Source organism: Mobula birostris, chromosome 11, assembly GCF_030028105.1.
Source record: "Mobula birostris isolate sMobBir1 chromosome 11, sMobBir1.hap1, whole genome shotgun sequence".
NCBI lineage: Eukaryota > Metazoa > Chordata > Chondrichthyes > Myliobatiformes > Myliobatidae > Mobula > Mobula birostris.
The window spans coordinates 78,885,160-78,903,859 of NC_092380.1; the positions used below are offsets into that span (position 1 = coordinate 78,885,160).

At 38.9% G+C, this 18,700-nt stretch overlaps 1 protein-coding gene across 1 annotated transcript in view; it reads right to left on the minus strand.

Moving 5' to 3' along the window:
- The window catches only part of LOC140205539 (uncharacterized), a 181,332-nt gene that overhangs the window by 79,713 nt on the left and 82,919 nt on the right, over positions 1 to 18,700 (minus strand). The window contains exons 3-7 of the mRNA XM_072273156.1: positions 17,006 to 17,082; positions 16,824 to 16,863; positions 15,029 to 15,109; positions 3,744 to 3,851; positions 2,983 to 3,092 (exon numbers count right to left, since the gene is read on the minus strand). Of these exons, the coding sequence (XP_072129257.1) occupies positions 2,983 to 3,092; positions 3,744 to 3,851; positions 15,029 to 15,109; positions 16,824 to 16,863; positions 17,006 to 17,082 (416 nt within the window). The remainder of the gene's footprint in view (positions 1 to 2,982; positions 3,093 to 3,743; positions 3,852 to 15,028; positions 15,110 to 16,823; positions 16,864 to 17,005; positions 17,083 to 18,700) is intronic.

Genomic DNA, 18,700 nt, shown 5'->3' on the forward strand with positions numbered 1-18,700 from the left:
ACTCCACTCTTCAAGAAGGGAGAGAGGCAGAAGAAAGGAAACAATAGGCCAGTTAGTTTGACCTCAGTGGTTGGGAAAATGTTAGAGTTGATTATTAAGGACGAGGTCTCAAGGTACTTGGAGGCACATGACAACATAGGCTGTAGTCAGCATGGTTTCCTCAAGGGAATATCTTGCTTGACAATTCTGTTGGAATTCTTGAAGAAATAACAAGCAAGATAGACAAAGAGGAATTGGTTGATGTTGTGTACTTGGATTTTCAGAAGGCCTTTGACAAGGTGCCACACATGAGGCTGCTTAACAAGCTACGAGCTCATGGTATTACAGGAAAGATCCTAGCATGGATAAAACAGTGGTTGATTGGCGGGAGGCAAAGAGTAGGAATAAAGGGAGCTTTTTCTGACTGACTGCTGGTGACTCACATTGTTCCACAGGGGTCTGTGCTGGGACCAATTCTTTTTACATGATATGTCAATGATTTGGCTGATGGAATTGATGGCTTTGTTACAAAGTTCGCAGGTGATATGAAAATATCTGGAGAGGCAGGTAGCTCTGAGGAAGTAGAGAGACTACAGAAGGACTCAGACAGATTAGGAGAATGGGCATAGAAAGGTCAGATGGAATATAGTGTCGGGAAGTGCACCTTAACAGAAGAAATGAAAGGGTTGACTATTTTCTAAATGGAGAGAAAATACAAAAAACTGAGGCACAAAGGGACTTGGGAGTCCTTGTGCAGGATTCCCTAAAGGTTAATTTGTAGGTTGAATCTGTGGTAAGGAAGAAAACTCTGATGTTAGCGTTCATTTCAAGAAGACTAGAATTTAAAAGCAAGGATGTAATGTTTTGACTTTATAAAGCACAGGTGAGGCCTTACATGGAGTATTATGAGCAGTTTTGGGCACCTTATCTTAGAAAGTATGTTCTGAAACTGCAGATGGTTCAAAGGAAGTTCACAAAAATGATTCCAGGATTGAAGGGCTTGTCATATGAAGAGCGTTTGATCACTCTGGGCTTGTATTCACTTGAATTCAGAAGATTGAGGGGTGACCTCATTGAAACCTATCAAATGGTGAAAGGCCTCAATAGGTGGATGTGGAGAGGATTTTTACTATGGTGGGGTAATCTAGGGTCAGAGGGCACAGCCTCAAAATAGAGATGAGGAGGAATTTCTTTAGCCAGAGGGTGGTGAATCTGTGGAATTCATTGCCACAGGCATTTTTGGAGGCCAGGTCACTGGATGCACTTAAGGCAGAAATTGACAAGTTCTTTATTAATCATTGCGTGAAAGGTTAAGGGGAGAAGGCAGCTGACTGGAGTTGGGAGTAAATGGATCAGTCATGATGAAATGGCAGAACAGATCTGATGGGCTGAATGTTCTAATACTGCTTCTATATCATATGGTCTTATGTTCTTAAGATGAAAATGTTGCTTCACTAAATCCGGCATTAACTGTTAAAAGCATTGAAAATGACCTTTGCATACCACAGAGGCCAGATTAGAGCTGATATCTACTTGTGGTGAGTCACTGTGCATCTGCAGACTGTATTCAATATAGAAGAACCCATAGCCACAAATCTACTGTAATGAGGGGCAAGCAAGAATGTGCAAAAATTCTGCTGTAAAACTAACAGATAATGTTGAAACATATGCACAATGAAATATCTGTTATATCAGAAAGCATGCATACAGTGTCAAAGATTGCGGGTGAGGTCAGAAGCAATCTTGTTCTCAATTTTGTGAAGTAGTGAGCAACTTTCATACCATAGAGTGTGGTGCTAAGTGACCAAATAAATGGATCTTTTTTTAGGTAACTCATTGTGATGACATTCTGCTGGCAACCCAATCTGACTCGCAACCAAACATGACCATCCACCTACCATCAATCTGCCTATTTATTCCTCTCACCCCATCATGATCTTCACCACCAAATAGTGACTCAATTATCATCCACTAACACTATTAATCTTCCACCAAATACAACTCTTCTCCAATGCTTGTCACCTTGTGTACAACTCAATTTTACAGACATCATGCACCAACAAATTAATGGGTTTTTACCAAAACCAATCAATTTCTAGCCACAGCCATGAAAGGATGAAGTGAGACCTTAGTATGCATTTTCAGAAAGTAAAGTTGGGGAAACATGTTATTGAAGTGATTTGAAAGACAAATAGGCTATTTAAATTTATAAATATAAAATATTAAATAAATCAGCCTGGAACATTATAAATCACTGATTGAGTCTCAGATACAATATTATTCCTGAATGGTTACATTGATTCAGGGTGGTCTGTTGTCCTTGCACCATAGGAAGTAAAGGGTGATTCAGTAAAGTCTTTCAATCGATGAAATGTTTTGATCGGGTCGGGAGAACAACTGTTCTCATTAACATGATTCAACAATTAAAGGTTATACATTCATAACCTCGAGCAAAATAGCAAGAAATGAAGCCATACAGTTTCAATCAGGAAGACATCAGCATCTGTAGAATTATCTGAAAAGGCGATGGAATCTGATTTCAGATGCGAGTTGGACAGGGATTTAAACATAACTGTATAAACCACCTATGACTGCTGGTTTAAAGAGCTAGTGGGGGCAGATATGTTTGAATGGCTTTCTTCTGTGTTGCACGTCTTTAAGATTACCATGTTTACTGTGATAAATTATGCCCCAAAAATTACATCTGAAGAACGACATGAAAATGCTTAACTGGAAATGGGCTGGGTGGTAGTGACAATACTGTTAAAATAGTAACACATGCCCAAATGCTTTTACATTAACATTCTGTAACATAATTCTGAGATACAAGTTGAGGAGAAGAACTAAGACACTTCCATCTAATGATTCTATCATATGGGTTCTTCCTCTAAAATCTTGCTGGGTAGATGAAGTAAAGTCAGCAGCCATGCAAGAAGGAAGACTAGAAGAAAATAATGGATAAAAGAGGCACAGCTGCATTCGATGAAAAATTAAATCACTTACTTCACACCATATCGATCTCGAAACATGATATGGTTTCTAAAAGTGCGATTTACATCAAGATCTATTTGTTTAATTTCTGATGAAAACTTCTGTCCTTGTATTTTCATTTTCTGCAATAGAAATGGACAACAATGTTGAAGTTTCACAAAATAGTTTTTATTTCATTTTGAGATATAACATGGAATAGGCCTTTCAGGCCCTTCAAGCCATCCGAGCCAGGAACCTCCCCCCACCCCCCCCCATTGACAACCTGAATTTAACCCTAACCTACTCGCAGGATAATTTACAATGACAAATTAACCTGTGGATCTTTGGACTGCTGGAGGAAACCGAAACACCCAGAGAAAACTCATGCATTCGGTGGGGAGACTCCTTACAGAGCACACCCGGACTGAACTCCAACCTCTGACGTCCTGAGCTGTAATAGTGTTGCGTTAACTGCTATGCTACCATGGCACCCATATAAACTATCTAAATCTCAAACACACCACTGGCCTGAGTTTATGCCTTTTAAAATATTTAAACACCCTCCGTTTTATCATCTACCCATCAGTAAATTCTTGTCAGCTGTTTCACATGAATTGCCTAATGGAGATCTCTCCTGGAGATTTATCTGTTACAAGAAACTCAATGGCCAAAGGCACTGTTTGTCATTGCAAAGCCCCCATATGTTGAGAGCTGAAAAATGAATGAAGACAAAAACATAAAAATGATAAACATTATGCCTATTTCCAACTCAGTAAATGTCTTAAATGATTTACCTCATATTTCCCTTCATTTTCAGATTTTAACTTTTCCAAATCTAACAGTAGTGACCAAATCTGACCACGAAGCTGCAGTGGGATTCCTTTGTAAACTCGACGGATCATCTGAAATAGAACACAGGGCAGTTAATCTTATCCATGAATGCATAACTTGCTTGAATACCAAGTTTTATAGAAAACCTAATCGTGTACTTAATTTTTCAAAGAATGCTACACATGCTAGAAATCTGAAATGAAGGAAAAACTCAGCAGGATGGGCAACATCTATAGCGCCAAAACAGAGTTAATATTTCAAATCCACATCTTTCAGGTTGAAGATCTCAAAAGTTAATTCTGTTTTCATTTCACAAGTGCTGCCAGATGTATGAAATATTTCTAGGTCGTTCTGTTCTAATTGCATATTTTTGATTAGAAATAGAGTGGATTCCATTAATTCAGACACTTCGGCACCAATACATTTTGGCCCAATTAAGTGGCTGCCCCCTAAATAGCTGAAGTTTCATGGAAATAGTTAAAAGGGTGCAAAAAACATCAATAAGTTTCAAGACCTTAGCCTCAATACATCCCTGTGCAACTGGATCCTCAATTTCCTCACTTGCAGACCCGTCAGTTTGGATTGGCAACAACATCTCTTGCATAATCTCCATCAGCACAGGTGCACAATAAAGCTGTGTGTTTAGCCATGGTCCACTCACTTTATACTGTGAGGCTAAGCACGACTCCTGTGGCATATTTAAGTTTGATGAAGACGCCACTGTTGCTGATCGAATCAGAGGTGATGACAAATCAGCATATAGGAGGGAGATGAAAAATCTGGCTGAGTGGTGCCACAACAACAACCTCTCACTCAATGTCAGCAAGACCAAGGAGCTGATTTTTGACTTCAGGAGGAGGAAAATGGAGGTCCATGAGCTCACTGAGGATCAGACGTGGAGAGGGTCAGCAACTTTAAATTCCTCAGTGTTACCACTTCAGAGGATTTGTCTTGGGTCTAGCACGCAAGTACTATTACAAAGTCAATATACTCTTCACTACACATTCATAGAAGTTTGTCAGTGTTTCAGACGACATGCCAAATCTTTGCAAGATTTGGCATGTCATTTAAAGCACTGACAAACTGCTATGGATGTGTGGTGAACGCTATATTGACTTGCTGCATCACAGCTTGGTATGGAAACACCCTTGTATGGAAAATTCTACAAAAAGTAATGGATATACACTAGTCCATCAATGAACACATTTATACGAAGTGCTGTTGTAGGAAAGTAGCATCCATCATCAAGGACCCCCATCACCCAGGCCATGCTCTCTTCTTGCTACTGCCATCAAGAAGGTGGTACAGGAGCCTCATGACACACACCATCAGGTTCAGGAACAGATATTACCTCTCAATCAACAGGCTCTTGAGCCCTAGGGGATAACTTCACTCAAGATCACTCACCCCATCACTGAACTGTTCTCACAACCAATGGACTCACTTTAGCAGTGCCTTGTAAAAGTATTCAGCCCAAACGTTTGTTACCAAACCTTTGTTTATATAAATGAGTTTTACTGAAGGGATTTTGATCAATTTAACTGAGAATTTTTATTTGTGGATCATATGCTCCCCTTTTTCCCCACAGTAGAGCCCAAAAAACAGGGAAAATTGTAAAGCATGAAAAACTAAAGACTTCAAAACCAAAATATCAGCAGTTCAAAAGTATTTATCCCCCTTTGCTCAGTACTTAGTTGAACCACCTCTTGCAGCTATTGCAGCCAGTAGTGTTTTTTGACAAATCTCTATTAATTTGGCACAATGTGATGGAGCAAACTTGCCCAATCCTTCAGACAAAATTGCTCAAACTGTGCCAGGTTAGCTGGGGAGTGGCGGTGGACAGCAATCCTGAGGTCTTGCCAGAAATGTTCGATCGGGTTAAGGTCAGGACTCAGACTGGGCTACTCAAGGACATCAATTTTCTTCATTTGAAGCCACTCCATGATTGTTCTGGCAGTGTGCCTTGGGTTGTTGTCCTCCTGAAAGATTAACTTCCTCTCCAGTTTATGCTTTCTGACAGAGGCTAGCAGGTTTTTAATCCAGGATCTCTCTATTTAGCAGCATTCATCTTCCCATCAATTCTGACCAGATTTTCAGTCCCTGCAAATGACAAACATCTCCATAGCATGATGCTACCTCTACCAGACTTTATAGTAGGGGTGGTTGATGCACCCTATTAGATTAATGTTACATGTACTGCTTAGTATTGGAGCCAAAAATTTCCACTTCAGTCTTATCCAACCACAAACAAGCCCTTCAAGGTCATAAAGATTGTTGAGCCATGAACTTCGTCTCCAGTTACAGCCACTGACTTCTGCAGCTCAGAGTGACTATTAGTGTCACGGCAGCCTCTTCTCCGGCAACAAGTTTGGAGGTGCAACCTGACCTAGGCCGTGAGGTTTCAGATTTTTCCCACTTTTTCATGATGGACTGCACTGAGATCCAAGGTATGTTCAGTGCCTTTGAGATGGTCTTGTACTCTTCACCAGATTTGTGCTTCTATTATTATTTCCCTGACCTGCCCAGAATGCTCTTTTGTCTTCATTTTGTTTGGTCAGTTGAAAATCTATCCTACTGTTGGTCCTTACAGAGAGAGAGGGCATTTATTCTTATTAATACATTGAAAATGAGGTGATCCTCCAATTTTCTACTTCAACAAATTGGTTGAGTTTGTAAGGAGATATGTAATATTGCATCTGTGGGAAGTTAGTGTAGTAATCACAAAGGGGATGAATTCTTTTTCAGCCTCACAAGTTTGGTTTTTAATTTTTTAGCAAACTGTTGACAGGCTTTGGATTTTTTCTTTTGATTAACCATGATGTACATCGTTTTGTAGGTTACCTCAAAAAATCCTACTTTAATATATTTCAAATTTTAAAAATGGAACAGTAAAATGTGAAAATAGTTGTGAGGGCTGAATACTTTTTCAAGACACTGTAAAGACTCCTCAGCTCATGTTCTCAATATTTATTGGTTATTTAATTTTTTTTTCTTTTTATATTTTCACAGTTTGATGTCTTTTGCATATTGGTTGTTTATCTGTCCAGTTGCGGGCAGTTTTCCATCGATTCTATTGTGTTTCTTGTATTTACAGTGAATGCCCACAGAAAATTAATCTCAGCATTGTATATGGTGACATATATGCACTTCGATATTAAATTTACTTTGAACTTTGAAGCACGGTGTTATTTCTAATAACACGTGACTGATGCTACTTAAAAACTGTTTAACAAGTCTCCTGCCCCAATTAAGCAGCATAGTGTTCCAAATAAAAAAATGGTTCAGGTCCTGTCAATGCACACTTCTTCCACAACAGATTATTAATGTAAAAATGGTATACAGGTGATATTTGGAAATATCTCTTGTATACCATTTTTGCATATGTAAAGCAGCACACATTTGATAGGAATTTGCTCTTACAGAATTCAAAAAATACTATTCAAAAATTTGAGATATAGTATAAAACTTGCTCTCATAGAACTTGTGTGGAAAAAGTAAAAACAAAATTTATTTTTTGAATTGCAATTTACAATTTACAATACAGCTTATGTTGCAGGAATTCTCAATACTGTCTGTTTTCTAGGATCCTGCTGGAGGGTTTTGGTCCAATACGTCGACTGTACTTTTTTTTCCACAGATACTGCTTGGCCTGCTCAGTTCCTCCAGCATTTTATGTGTGTTACTCTGTTTTCTAGGAACAGAAGCCTGACATCCCTTGTGGTCATCTGTATTTTAATCCAGTGCAAAGGGAAGTTCAGTACATTTTCAGGATCTAACAGAACTAATAGTACCTGAGGCACAACTAATGGATAATATTGGAAAAATCTTCTTTTATTTAACTTTTAATTCTAGAAGTCTCCAGAACAATGCATAAGAGTCAATAACTACTTAAAACTAGTCCGATTTAAAGGACAATGGTAACTCCTACTCATCACAAATTTTACCCCTGATGTTGATAAATCTTTTAAAAAAATTAATTTGCATGCCATTTTAACTCTTGCTTATGTCTTTTCAAGCATAATCTCTACTTTGACTTTTTCCACAAACTATTTCAAAATTGTATTTAATCATCTGCATCAAATTCATTCAGCACTTTTAAAACTATAGCATACCATCACTAGGGAAATACAACTGTGCAAATTGTTAAATCTGGAGCATGGGGGGGGGGTGTTTGTGTAAGAAGTGGCCAGTGAGATAACTGTTCCTGTTTTGGGAATATTCCTGAATGGTTCCTACAATGCCAAAAACAGGCTTAAGGAATAGTCTAGAACTAAAGAGATGTCTTCCATCTTCAAAAAAGAGGCTTCCCTTCTTCCACCATCAACACTGCCCTCAACCGCATCTCTTCCATTTCACGCATGTCCGACCTCAACCCATCCTTCCACCACCCCACCAGGGATAAGGTTCCTCTTGTCCTTATCTACCACACCACCAGCCTCCACATCCAGTACAGGATTCTCTGTAACTTCCGCTCCAGCACGCAGGGATCACTCCCTACACAACTCCCCTGTTCGTTCGTCCTTCCTGGCAGTTATCCTTGCAAGTGGAACAAATCCTGTCCTATACCTCCTCCCACCCTTCCTTTCAGGGCCTCAAACAGTCCTTCCAGGTGAGGCGACACTCCACCTGTGAGTCTGTTCGAGTCATGTACTGTATCGAGTGCTCCCAGCGTGGCCTCCTGTATATCGATGAGACTCAACGCAGATTGGGAGACTGCTTTGCTGAGCACCTATGCTCCACTCGCCAGAAAAAGCAGAATCTCCCAGTGGCCACCCATTTTAATTCCACTTCCCATTCCCATTCTGACATGTCAGTCCATGGCCTCCTCTACCCTTGCACTAAGGCCACACTCAGGTTGGAGGAGTAACACCTTATATTCTGTTTGGATAGCCTCCAACCTGAAGACATGAACATCAATTTCTCGAACTTTCAGTCATACCCCCTTGCCTCTTTCACCATTCCCCATTCCCATTTCTCTTTCTCACCTTATCTCCTTAGCTGCTTATCATCTCCATTTGGTGCTCCTACTCACTTCATTCATCCATGGAATTCTGTTCTCTCCTATCAGATTCCCCCTTCCCCGGCCCTGTACCTCTTTCACAAATCAACTTCCCAGCTCTTTGGTTCACCCCTCCTGGTTTCACCCATCATCTTGCGGTTCTTCCTCCCCATCTCCCCACTTTCTTACTCTGACCACTCACCTTTTTTTGTACTCCTGATGAAGGGTCTCAGGCTAAAACATCAACTGTACTCTTTTCTATAGATGCTCCCTGGCCTGCTAAGTTCCTTCAGCATTTTGTGTGTGTTGCTTGGATTTCCAGCATCTACAGATTTTCCCTTGTTTGTTAACTGATCATGTTGCCAATTGTTAAGGCTGTATATTTTCATTGGGAATTACAGTCTTAAATAGTCCTTTTATTTCCTGAAATAAACAGGAGCAGGGAGGTTCTACTGCAGTTGTACAAGGCCTTGGTGAGACCACACCTGGAGTACTGTGTGCAGTTTTGGTCCCCTAATCTAAGGAAAGACAATCTTGCCATAGAGGGAGTACAAAGAAGGTTCACCAGATTGATTCCTGGGATGGCAGGACTTTCATATGATGAAAGACTGGATCGACTAGGCTTATACTCTCTGGAATTTAGAAGATTTGAGGGGGGATCTTATTGAAACGTATAAAATCCTAAAGGGATTGGACAGGCTAGATGCAGGAAGATTGTTCCCAATGTTGGGGAAGTCCAGAACGAGGGGTCACAGTCTGAGGATAAAGGGGAAGCCTTTTAGGACCGAGATTAGGAAAAACTTCTTCACACAGAGAGTGGAGAATCTGTGGAATTCTCTGCCACAGGAAACAGTTGACACCAGTTCATTGGCTATATTTAAGAGGGAGCTAGATATGGCCCTTGTGGCGAAAGGGATCGGGGGTATGGAGGGAAGGCTGGTACAGGGTTCTGAGTTGGATGATCAGCCACGATCATACTGAATGGCAGTGCAGGCTTGAAGGGCCGAATGGCCTACTCCTGCACCTATTTTCTATGTTTCTATGTTTCCTTTCTCTTCGATCTCTAACTGCTGGTATTTAATATTACAATTAAATTGACTGCTCTGATCTGCACCTCATCGTAAGTATTCCCTTTGCTCTACTGCAATTTGAAATATGCTTGTTTTCTCATATTTCAACAGTTTTGTTGAAGGATCATCGACCTGAAACATTTACTGTTTTTTTCTCTCTTTGTGGATATGCCCTGACTTGCTGAGTGCATCCAATATTTTTGGTGCTTGTTCGAGATAGGTAACACATTGATTTGATTTTCCAAAGATCCCTGGATTCAAGGAAGGCTTGAGAATGGTTCCATCAGAGATTGCAAAGTAGCAAACACTTTGTTCTTAAAGGGCAAGGAGACTGCACAAAGCATGACATTACAAGCTAGTTAGCTTAACATCATTAAAGATATTGTAGCAGGGTTTTTAGGAAAATACAAGGTAATCAAGCAACATGATTTAGGGGATAGGACCTATTTACTACAGTTCCTTAAAAAAGTAAGGAGGAATCAGTGGAGATACCATATTTCTCCTCCGCGGCTCAGCGGGAGGAGAAGATGGCAGCGCGCCTGCGTGTGTGCAGCCCTCTGGTGAAAAATAATATTGTATCTGTTAAATAGCGGCCGTGGACAATTCTGATTTGACAGAGAATGGACGTGAAAGCACAGAGGAACATCTGGAGAAATTTCTGAAACGTCCGTCCGCTGCTGTCGTTATTGTATGGTCAGGAATCTTTCGGAGGGTAGGCCTCAAAATCCCCGGCCTTGCCTGCTTTTGGCGACCGAGAAGGAGGTTGAATCGTTCCGACAGAGATGGCACTCAGTACTTGGTGTCGGAGAGCTGATCAGAGCTCGAAGTTTTCGGATGACTCAGAGTCGGATTGTGGTCGGCATGGCAGGGAGAGTTTCTTCTTCCTTCTCCCGTCTGCATTAGATGTGGGACATTTGAGAAACCTTGAACTTTACAGTGCTCACGGACTTCTTCATCAAGTTATGGTATTGTTACACTATTTGTAACTATATGTTATAATTATGTGGTTTTGTCAGTTTTTTTCAGTCTTGGTTTGTCCTGTGTTTTGTGATATCACACCGGAGGAAATAATGTATCATTTCTTAATGCATGCATTACTAAATGACAATAAAAGAGGACTACGTGTCTTCATAATCATATTTAGATTGGATTAGGTGTTATGTCAAAGGTTGTTGTAAAATAAAAGTTCATGATATACAAAGAAACATAAAAGCATGGATAGAAGATTGGCTGGCTAATAGAAAACAAAGAGTAGTGTTTTGCTGTTGGTGAGGTATAACAAGCAATGCCATTAAAGTCAGTCCCAGAACCTCAACATTTTACAATTTATATAATGACTTGGATGAAGGCACTTCTGTCACCTTCAACAAGTTCAGCTCCCAGAATTACTTTCCCTTTTCTTTTTGGCATTTGGAAGGTACTGATCCATTCTTGACTCACTAGTTAACTCTTCCACCTTCCCTAAACACATGACATCAACACTTTCTCTTTTATCTCACCCATCCCCATCAGGACCAAAATAGTCCTTCCAAGTAAAACAGTAATTCATTCGTGCTTCTTCAGATGAGAGCATTGCTCACAACTTGTTCTCCTCTGCACCAGAGAAAACAAATTCAGACTGGGTGCCCACTTTGCAGTGCAGCTACATTCAGTCTATAGGAACAACATTGTGCTTCCAGTTGCCTGCCTCTTTAATTCTCCATCCCACTCACATTCTGACTTATCTCAGTGTGGTCTCTTGCAATGTTCTACTGAGGTGCAATGTAACAGCATCTCATCTTCCATTTAATTTGTAATTGAGTCCTCTGGGGTTCAATAACAAATACAACAATTCAGTCAGCTTGCTTTTTCTGCTCATATCAAAACTGGCCAGTTCTTCAGTAAGATTATCTAACTGTAATATCAATTAAGTTTTTTTTTCTCTCCACAGACATTGTCAGATCTGATAAGTGCTTTCAGCATCTTCCTTTTGGTTTTAATTTTGTGTAAAAGTCCCAAAATGCATTTCATAACTTTAATATGATCCTTTGTATATTTTCTCTCTCAGTTCTCTCATTAGCCTATCAACCAAATAGGCCTGTATAAAACAGGAGACCTTTAGTAACCCTGGCCTCGCCCCATAAGGGACACCTCCATTGTCCAACTTCTTGGCACATTAAAACTAACTTTTTTCTAATTATCTCAGTTCTGATGAAAGGTCTTTGACCTAAAATGATAACTCTCATTCTCTTTCCACAGATGTAACCTGATCCACTCATTTTTTCCAACATTTTCAGTTACTATTTCTCATTTCTTCAATATATGTAATATTAGTCTCAATTGTTCTCAATGGGTTTGAAATTTGGTTTTACCCTGGTCATGAATCTCTGTATCTTATTCAAAGATAAAATTTCCTCCATTATATTTGGGACTCAAGGAGAACACAGTGCAGAAATATGCCATTAGTCACTTAAGATCCACATGCAAAGACACAGCTTCTGTTTGATGTACCTCACCTTTGAAATTTGGTTCTATTAACAGAAATAGAAAGAAATTTCACAGTAGAGTATAAAAAGCAGCCAAGAATACATTGCAAGTTGAATGCTGGAAACTGAGACTACACATCTGCCCTAATAATGATTTTTAAATAGCCCAAAGCCTTCAATGGTTTAAGCACCTTCCTAAACTAGCAACATAGGCCCAAAATGTACAGCTATTGACTCTGGTTGTTGAAAGGGGCATTTGGGTGCAGTGAAATGGCATGTTGGGGTAACTTAAGAAGTGGACGCGGGAGGGAAAGGGGTGGTTTCAGGAATGTTTTGAGTTGGTGGACAGGGCCGTGTTCAAGGACTCCCAGAGTATATAAATGAATAAACCATGGTGTCACCAAGTTTATAAATACAGTCATAGACAAGCCTCTCCCCACAAAATTATTTGGTCTTCCCCAACCAGAAGCCCTTAATGAATGATGAAATCCACAACTAGCTGAGGACCAGATCAGTGGTATTCATGTCTGGCGAACAAGATAGATACAAGAGGTCTAGGTATGATCTCTGGAAATCCATCTCACATACAAAGTGGCAATTTTGGACCAGATTTGAAGGACTGAAGGATGCTCAACAACTGTGGAAGGGCTTGAATGCACGACCAAACACCTGAGTAATCACAAGGTCAAAGTGAAACCAAGCGACTTAGGTGACAACTCCCAGATGAACTCAATGACCTCTATGCTCTTTTTGGCCATCAAAACGTGGAGAAAGCTTCATAAACTCCCATAGCCCCTGATGATTTTGTGATTTCAGTCTTTGACGCTGACAAGAGAGGATGCTCCAGGAGGGTGAAGCCACGTAAAGCATCTGTCCCTGATGGGGTACCTGGCCAAGTACTAAAGACCTGTACTAATCATTGGATGGAGTGTTCACTGACATCTTTAACCACTCACTTTGGCAGTCTGAGATATCCAGCTGCTTTAAGGTTGTTTCAATTATGCCAGTGCCTAAGAAGAACATTGTAACCTGCCTCAATGACTATCACCCAGTAGCACTTACATCCACTGTCATAAAGTGCTTTGAGAGGTGGGTGATTAAACATATCAACTCCTGCCGGAGAATTGACATGGATCCATTCCAATTTGCCTACTGTCACCACAGATCAACAGCAGACGCCATTTCACTGGCTCTTCACCCAGCCTGAAACATCTGGATAATGAAGGATACATCAGGATATTTGTTGTCGACTATAGCACAGCACTTAATACTATCATCTCCTCCAAACCAGTCAACAAGCTTCAAGACCTTGCCCTTAATACATCATTGTGCAACTGGATCCTCAATTTCCTCATTTGCAGACCGCAGTCAGTTCAGATTTGCAAAAACATCTCCTCCACAATCTTCATCAGCACAGATGAACCACAAGCCTGTGCACTTAGTCCCCTCCTCTACTCCAAAGCCATATTTAAGTTTGCAGACAACATCACTGTCATGGGCAGAATCAAAAATGGTGACAAATCAGCATTAAGGACAGAGATTGAAAAGCAAAGACATTGGATTTGTGGGAGAAGCCAGAGAATGGTAGTAAATTGAATTGAATTGAATTGACTTTATTTCTTACATCCTTCACATACACGAGGAGTAAAATTCTTTACGTTACATCTCCATCTAAATGTGGCCTCTCTGTCTGAAGGCCTGTGACCATTTGCTTTTGGGTGTCACAGGGTTAGGTGTTGGGTCTATTGTTGTTTGTTATCTACATCAATGATCTAGATGATAATGTGGTTAACTGTATCAGCAAATTTACAGACACGAAAACTCTGGGTGTGGCAGACAGCGAGGAAGACTATCAGAGCTTACAGCGGAATCTGGATCAGCTGGAAAAATGGGCTAAAAAATGGCAGACGGAATTTAATGCAGGCGAGTGTGAGGTGTTGCACTTTGGGAGGATCAACCAAGGTAGGTCTTACACAGTGAATGGTAGGGCACTGAGGAGTGTGGTAGACCAGTTAGGTTTTTGGTTCTGCAACTGTACTAGAAGGCTCAGTAATGCAAATAAGAAAAAGAAAGCCTATTAGAGAGTTTTTAAGTCACTCTCTCCTCAGTGGAGGTCACAGAATTATAGCAGACTTTGTCGTAATTCCATTTCAATCAGAGCCGAAAGCAATACAAGGACATTCAAGTAGTACAAATCAGATGGAGGTATACCAGGAAAAAAAATGGCTCGTTGTGACCTGTCCATTGCCCATCTATCTCAAGATGAAGGGATAAAAAAAGCAAGCCATAAACTTTTTCACAATGTAATTTCCAGGGAGGGGTGACAAGTCTGTTGAACATAAGTGGACATAGGGGAAATGTGATGGCTATAAAAGACATACTGATTACAACTGATCTTGGGAGACATGTGTTTAATAAATAAGCATAGATTGTTTACATGAATCAATATTATATTTTGTTATGATCAGAAACTGACCAGAGGCAGGAGTCTTATGATATATGAGATTAAATCAGTATGTGCATTTTAAAGCATGAAATCTGGACTCTAAATAGTGATAGTACTTTACCAGATATATTTGAATTATTGCTTACTTTATTGCAATATAAGTCAGTGAATTTTGGATAAATTTGGCAATTTTGATTTCAAAATTCACTGTCTCATAAAAATGCAAATTCTGATTTATTGCTCCTGACCTTCAAGTTATTAATCTTACCTTGTCACTGTTTCTGTATTTGTCCCACTTCTTAACCATTTTTACCCATTTGGGTATTCTCTCAATTTCCACATGTTTTTGCTGTAAGACAAAAGTAAAAGTGTTACACAACAAATGTGTGCATGGTTTAGTTACAATTAGCTTTCAGGGCAGTGGCTATATATTTTTTGTATTTTAAATCATTGCAATAATCAATGCCAAATAATACTGGGTTCAACTTTCTGGGCAATGTTGTTATGAATAACAAAAACCATTTAGTTCATTTCATCCCTTCACAAAATTGTGCTTTTTCCTTACAGTATCAAAAGTTTAATAAAATATTCCAGATTCATACATCCAATTTATGCATCAGTTACTATGAAAATCTATATCTTACTCTTCTAAAGCATACAGTATATTAACTAGTTCTGCAACTACTTTTTAGATTTCTCTTTACCATTTCCAAAACTTATACCTCCCATAAAGCAGCTTACCAGGCTGAAAAATAAACACTCATAATTCATACTTTTAATTGCCTATGGCTTCTCTCTACATTACTTCCATCATGTGAGCATCATGCTATATCCCGGTAATCACATGTCAATATATATTCAACTCGACTGGAGTTTTTCTCATGATTTTCTGTTTTTAAGTCTCTTCTTTATACATATACACAACTTCAGCTATATGTTTTGACATTTTCATAGCTTTGTAACTGCTATGCATTGATTGAATATGTTATGTTTAATAAAATATCAGTATCTTTTAAGTTCATCAAAAGCTTTTTCAAAACCACGTACAGTAACTGTATATATCAAGAGCCACGTTGTCTACTTACCTCCTAAGCTGCAAAAAAAATCAAAAACACCACTACAATACAAATATGATTAGAAGAAAACTGCAGCACATTTATTTATTTTTCTAATTGTGTATAAGAAAAATAACATAGTAGAAACAAAGTTTGCAGTGACTAATATATCGATGTATTAAAGCAGTACATCAGAATTTATTCTAATGCTATTAAAGACATGTCATAATTGTTTAATCCTTTTTTGTCTTGATCTGGACAAAAACTATTGAAATTCAGAAGAAATTAAAAAGGAATGTTTTGAAACATTTTTTAAAACTTAGATCACTTCAACATTCTGCGAGCGAAGATGCATTTAGAGAAATATCCATAGTTGATCCTAGCATGGGTTTTAAAATTTACAAACTACTACCAAATTTTATATTTAAATGAAATCTCCCCTCCATGCTCCATTGTTCCATTCAACATTCTTGACTATCTTTATGCAGCATTAGTCAATAGATCATCTTGCTTGTTCTGGAGACATTGTGCAAACTTGTATAGACATGCTTCCTGTAGCTTATGATAAAATGGGTAGAATACATGTTCCTGAATACCCTGTAACTAGTTGTTAGGTACATGCCAAAGGGTTGTTCAAGTTCAATCAACTTCTAATTTTCCCTTCCATACCTGCAGCAAGGTACTTAGTTCTTATTTAGAAAATTTTGAAATAACAGCAGAAAGCAAAAATCCAAGTTATGGGAAAAGTTAATTTACTATTCCAAAGAACTGATCAATAAATCACAATTTTCAACCAAGCTTTGTTTACAGTATTTCAGCAATTAATTTGTGGAAGAGCACAATATACTTTTATTACTGCATAGCACATTTAATTCTACTAAATGGGAACAAAACTGGGCAGAAATGTCTTTCCCTATGTGGCAAAAGGAGCAGTTTTATTAATGGATCAATGCAGATTTGAGCAGTAATAGTTAACTAATTGTGCTGCAACTGTGCTACATATCTTACCTTCTCCTCCAGTGCAGTTGGCGTGGGTAGTTCATATTCACTGAAAATATACAATAACATTGTCATTCTTTTAATAATAGTGAAACAGAAACAATTAACATGTAAGATGTATCTGACATTTCTAAAACACAAACCTATCTTCAAATAATCAGTTTGTAATGGAAAAAAACTCTACAACTTACTGCAGAAAGCCAAATCTGTCTACAGCTTTATATATATTGAAGTCTTCTGAATCAATTGCTGCTCCATCTTGCCTGCCCTGTGAAAAGCAATAAAATATATTTAGTCACAGAAACTATCAGAGGCATAACAAGGCTGATAAAAATAACAAATAATGAAAGGAATTGTAGCTGCTTCCAATTCAGAACAGACCAATGGAATGAAATCCTTCTTTAGCAGATGGTGCAAAGTAATTACTGAATCTCAATCCAGTACCCTGGAAGACCCCCTTGGGGGCGCCACGATAGCATAGTGGTAAGCACAACGCTATGACAGCTTGGGGCATTGGACTTCAACTCCAGTACACTCTGCAAGGAGTTTGTATGTTCTCCTCGTGACTGTATTGGTGTCCTCCAGATGATCCAATTTCCTCCCACGGGTCCAAAGACATACCAGTTAGTAGGTTAACTGGACATTGTAAATTGTCCTGTGATTAGGCTGGTGTTAAATAGGTGGGTTGCTGGGTGGTGCAGCTCATTGGACAAGAAGGTCCTGGTCCACAGTAAATCTAAATAAATAAAAAATAAAGCATGCACGAACAGCCTTCTCAATTTAATTTTCCTGTTTCACCTTGGTGTTCCCGGAAGTCTGAACATTCTTGGATACTTAATTCAATTAAAGACAGCATAAATATAAACAGAGAAGTTATTCAACATGAGCCTTCAGATTCAACTCAAGATAGATATTTGCATCCATGAACTTTGAGAAATTTAGACTTTTTCTAGTTTTAGGTGTTCATCCAGGCCAATAGCTGCTCTCAAATGTAGAGTTTTGCAGTCATTTCTTCCCATTTACGGGTATACACATATTACTTCCGTGTCAATTTTATTTATTAACTTAAAAATTGTAGTGAATTGTGCTATCTATCTGTTCTTTTGTAAAAGTGAGATGCCTTGTGACTAGAACTGGTGTGGAGGTTAGCAGCTGTTGGAAGCATGGCTGAAAACAGCACCCATATAGAGTGGATTCCAGTTACTTGGGACACATCAGGACCAGTACATTCTGACCCAATTAAGTGGCTACCCCAACTAGCTGAAGTTTCATGGAAATAGTTAAAAAGGTATAAAAAAAAAGACAAACCGAGTGACGAATTTACTTTGAACTTTGAAATTATCCATTTAAATGAACCACAGAACAAATTAGAACACTATTAAAACTACCATAGTTTTAAAAAACTGTGCATTATTTCCTAACAGTTATCAACAGCGGAATTCATCCAGTGTACCGGCATGTTCTTTTGATTGACTGTAAGTGAACAAAATCTGTGCAGACACCTAGTGCAGATAATAGACTGCCTTCATAAAATGCTTTTGACAATTGCCTCATCCAAATCTTCACAGTTCCAAACTTGCTGAAGGAGTGAAAACATTTCATTTTCATTCTGGCATCTCCAAGCCTGAATGCTTGAAACTGAAGTGAGCAAAACAGTTCTGAATTGTCTTACTGCGTACTTCTTGCAATATTCAGTGACAAAAAATTCACTGGTTTTTGAACACAAACACACACAAGTGATGCTATTTAAAAACTGTTTGCTTTAAGCACACAAGTGCACGTGACTGACACTAGTTAGAAACTGTTCAGCAACAGTGTCTTTAAACAACATAGTCTCCCAAATAAAGGAAGGGAATCCTGGCTATTTTCTCAATTAGCTTTTGTTC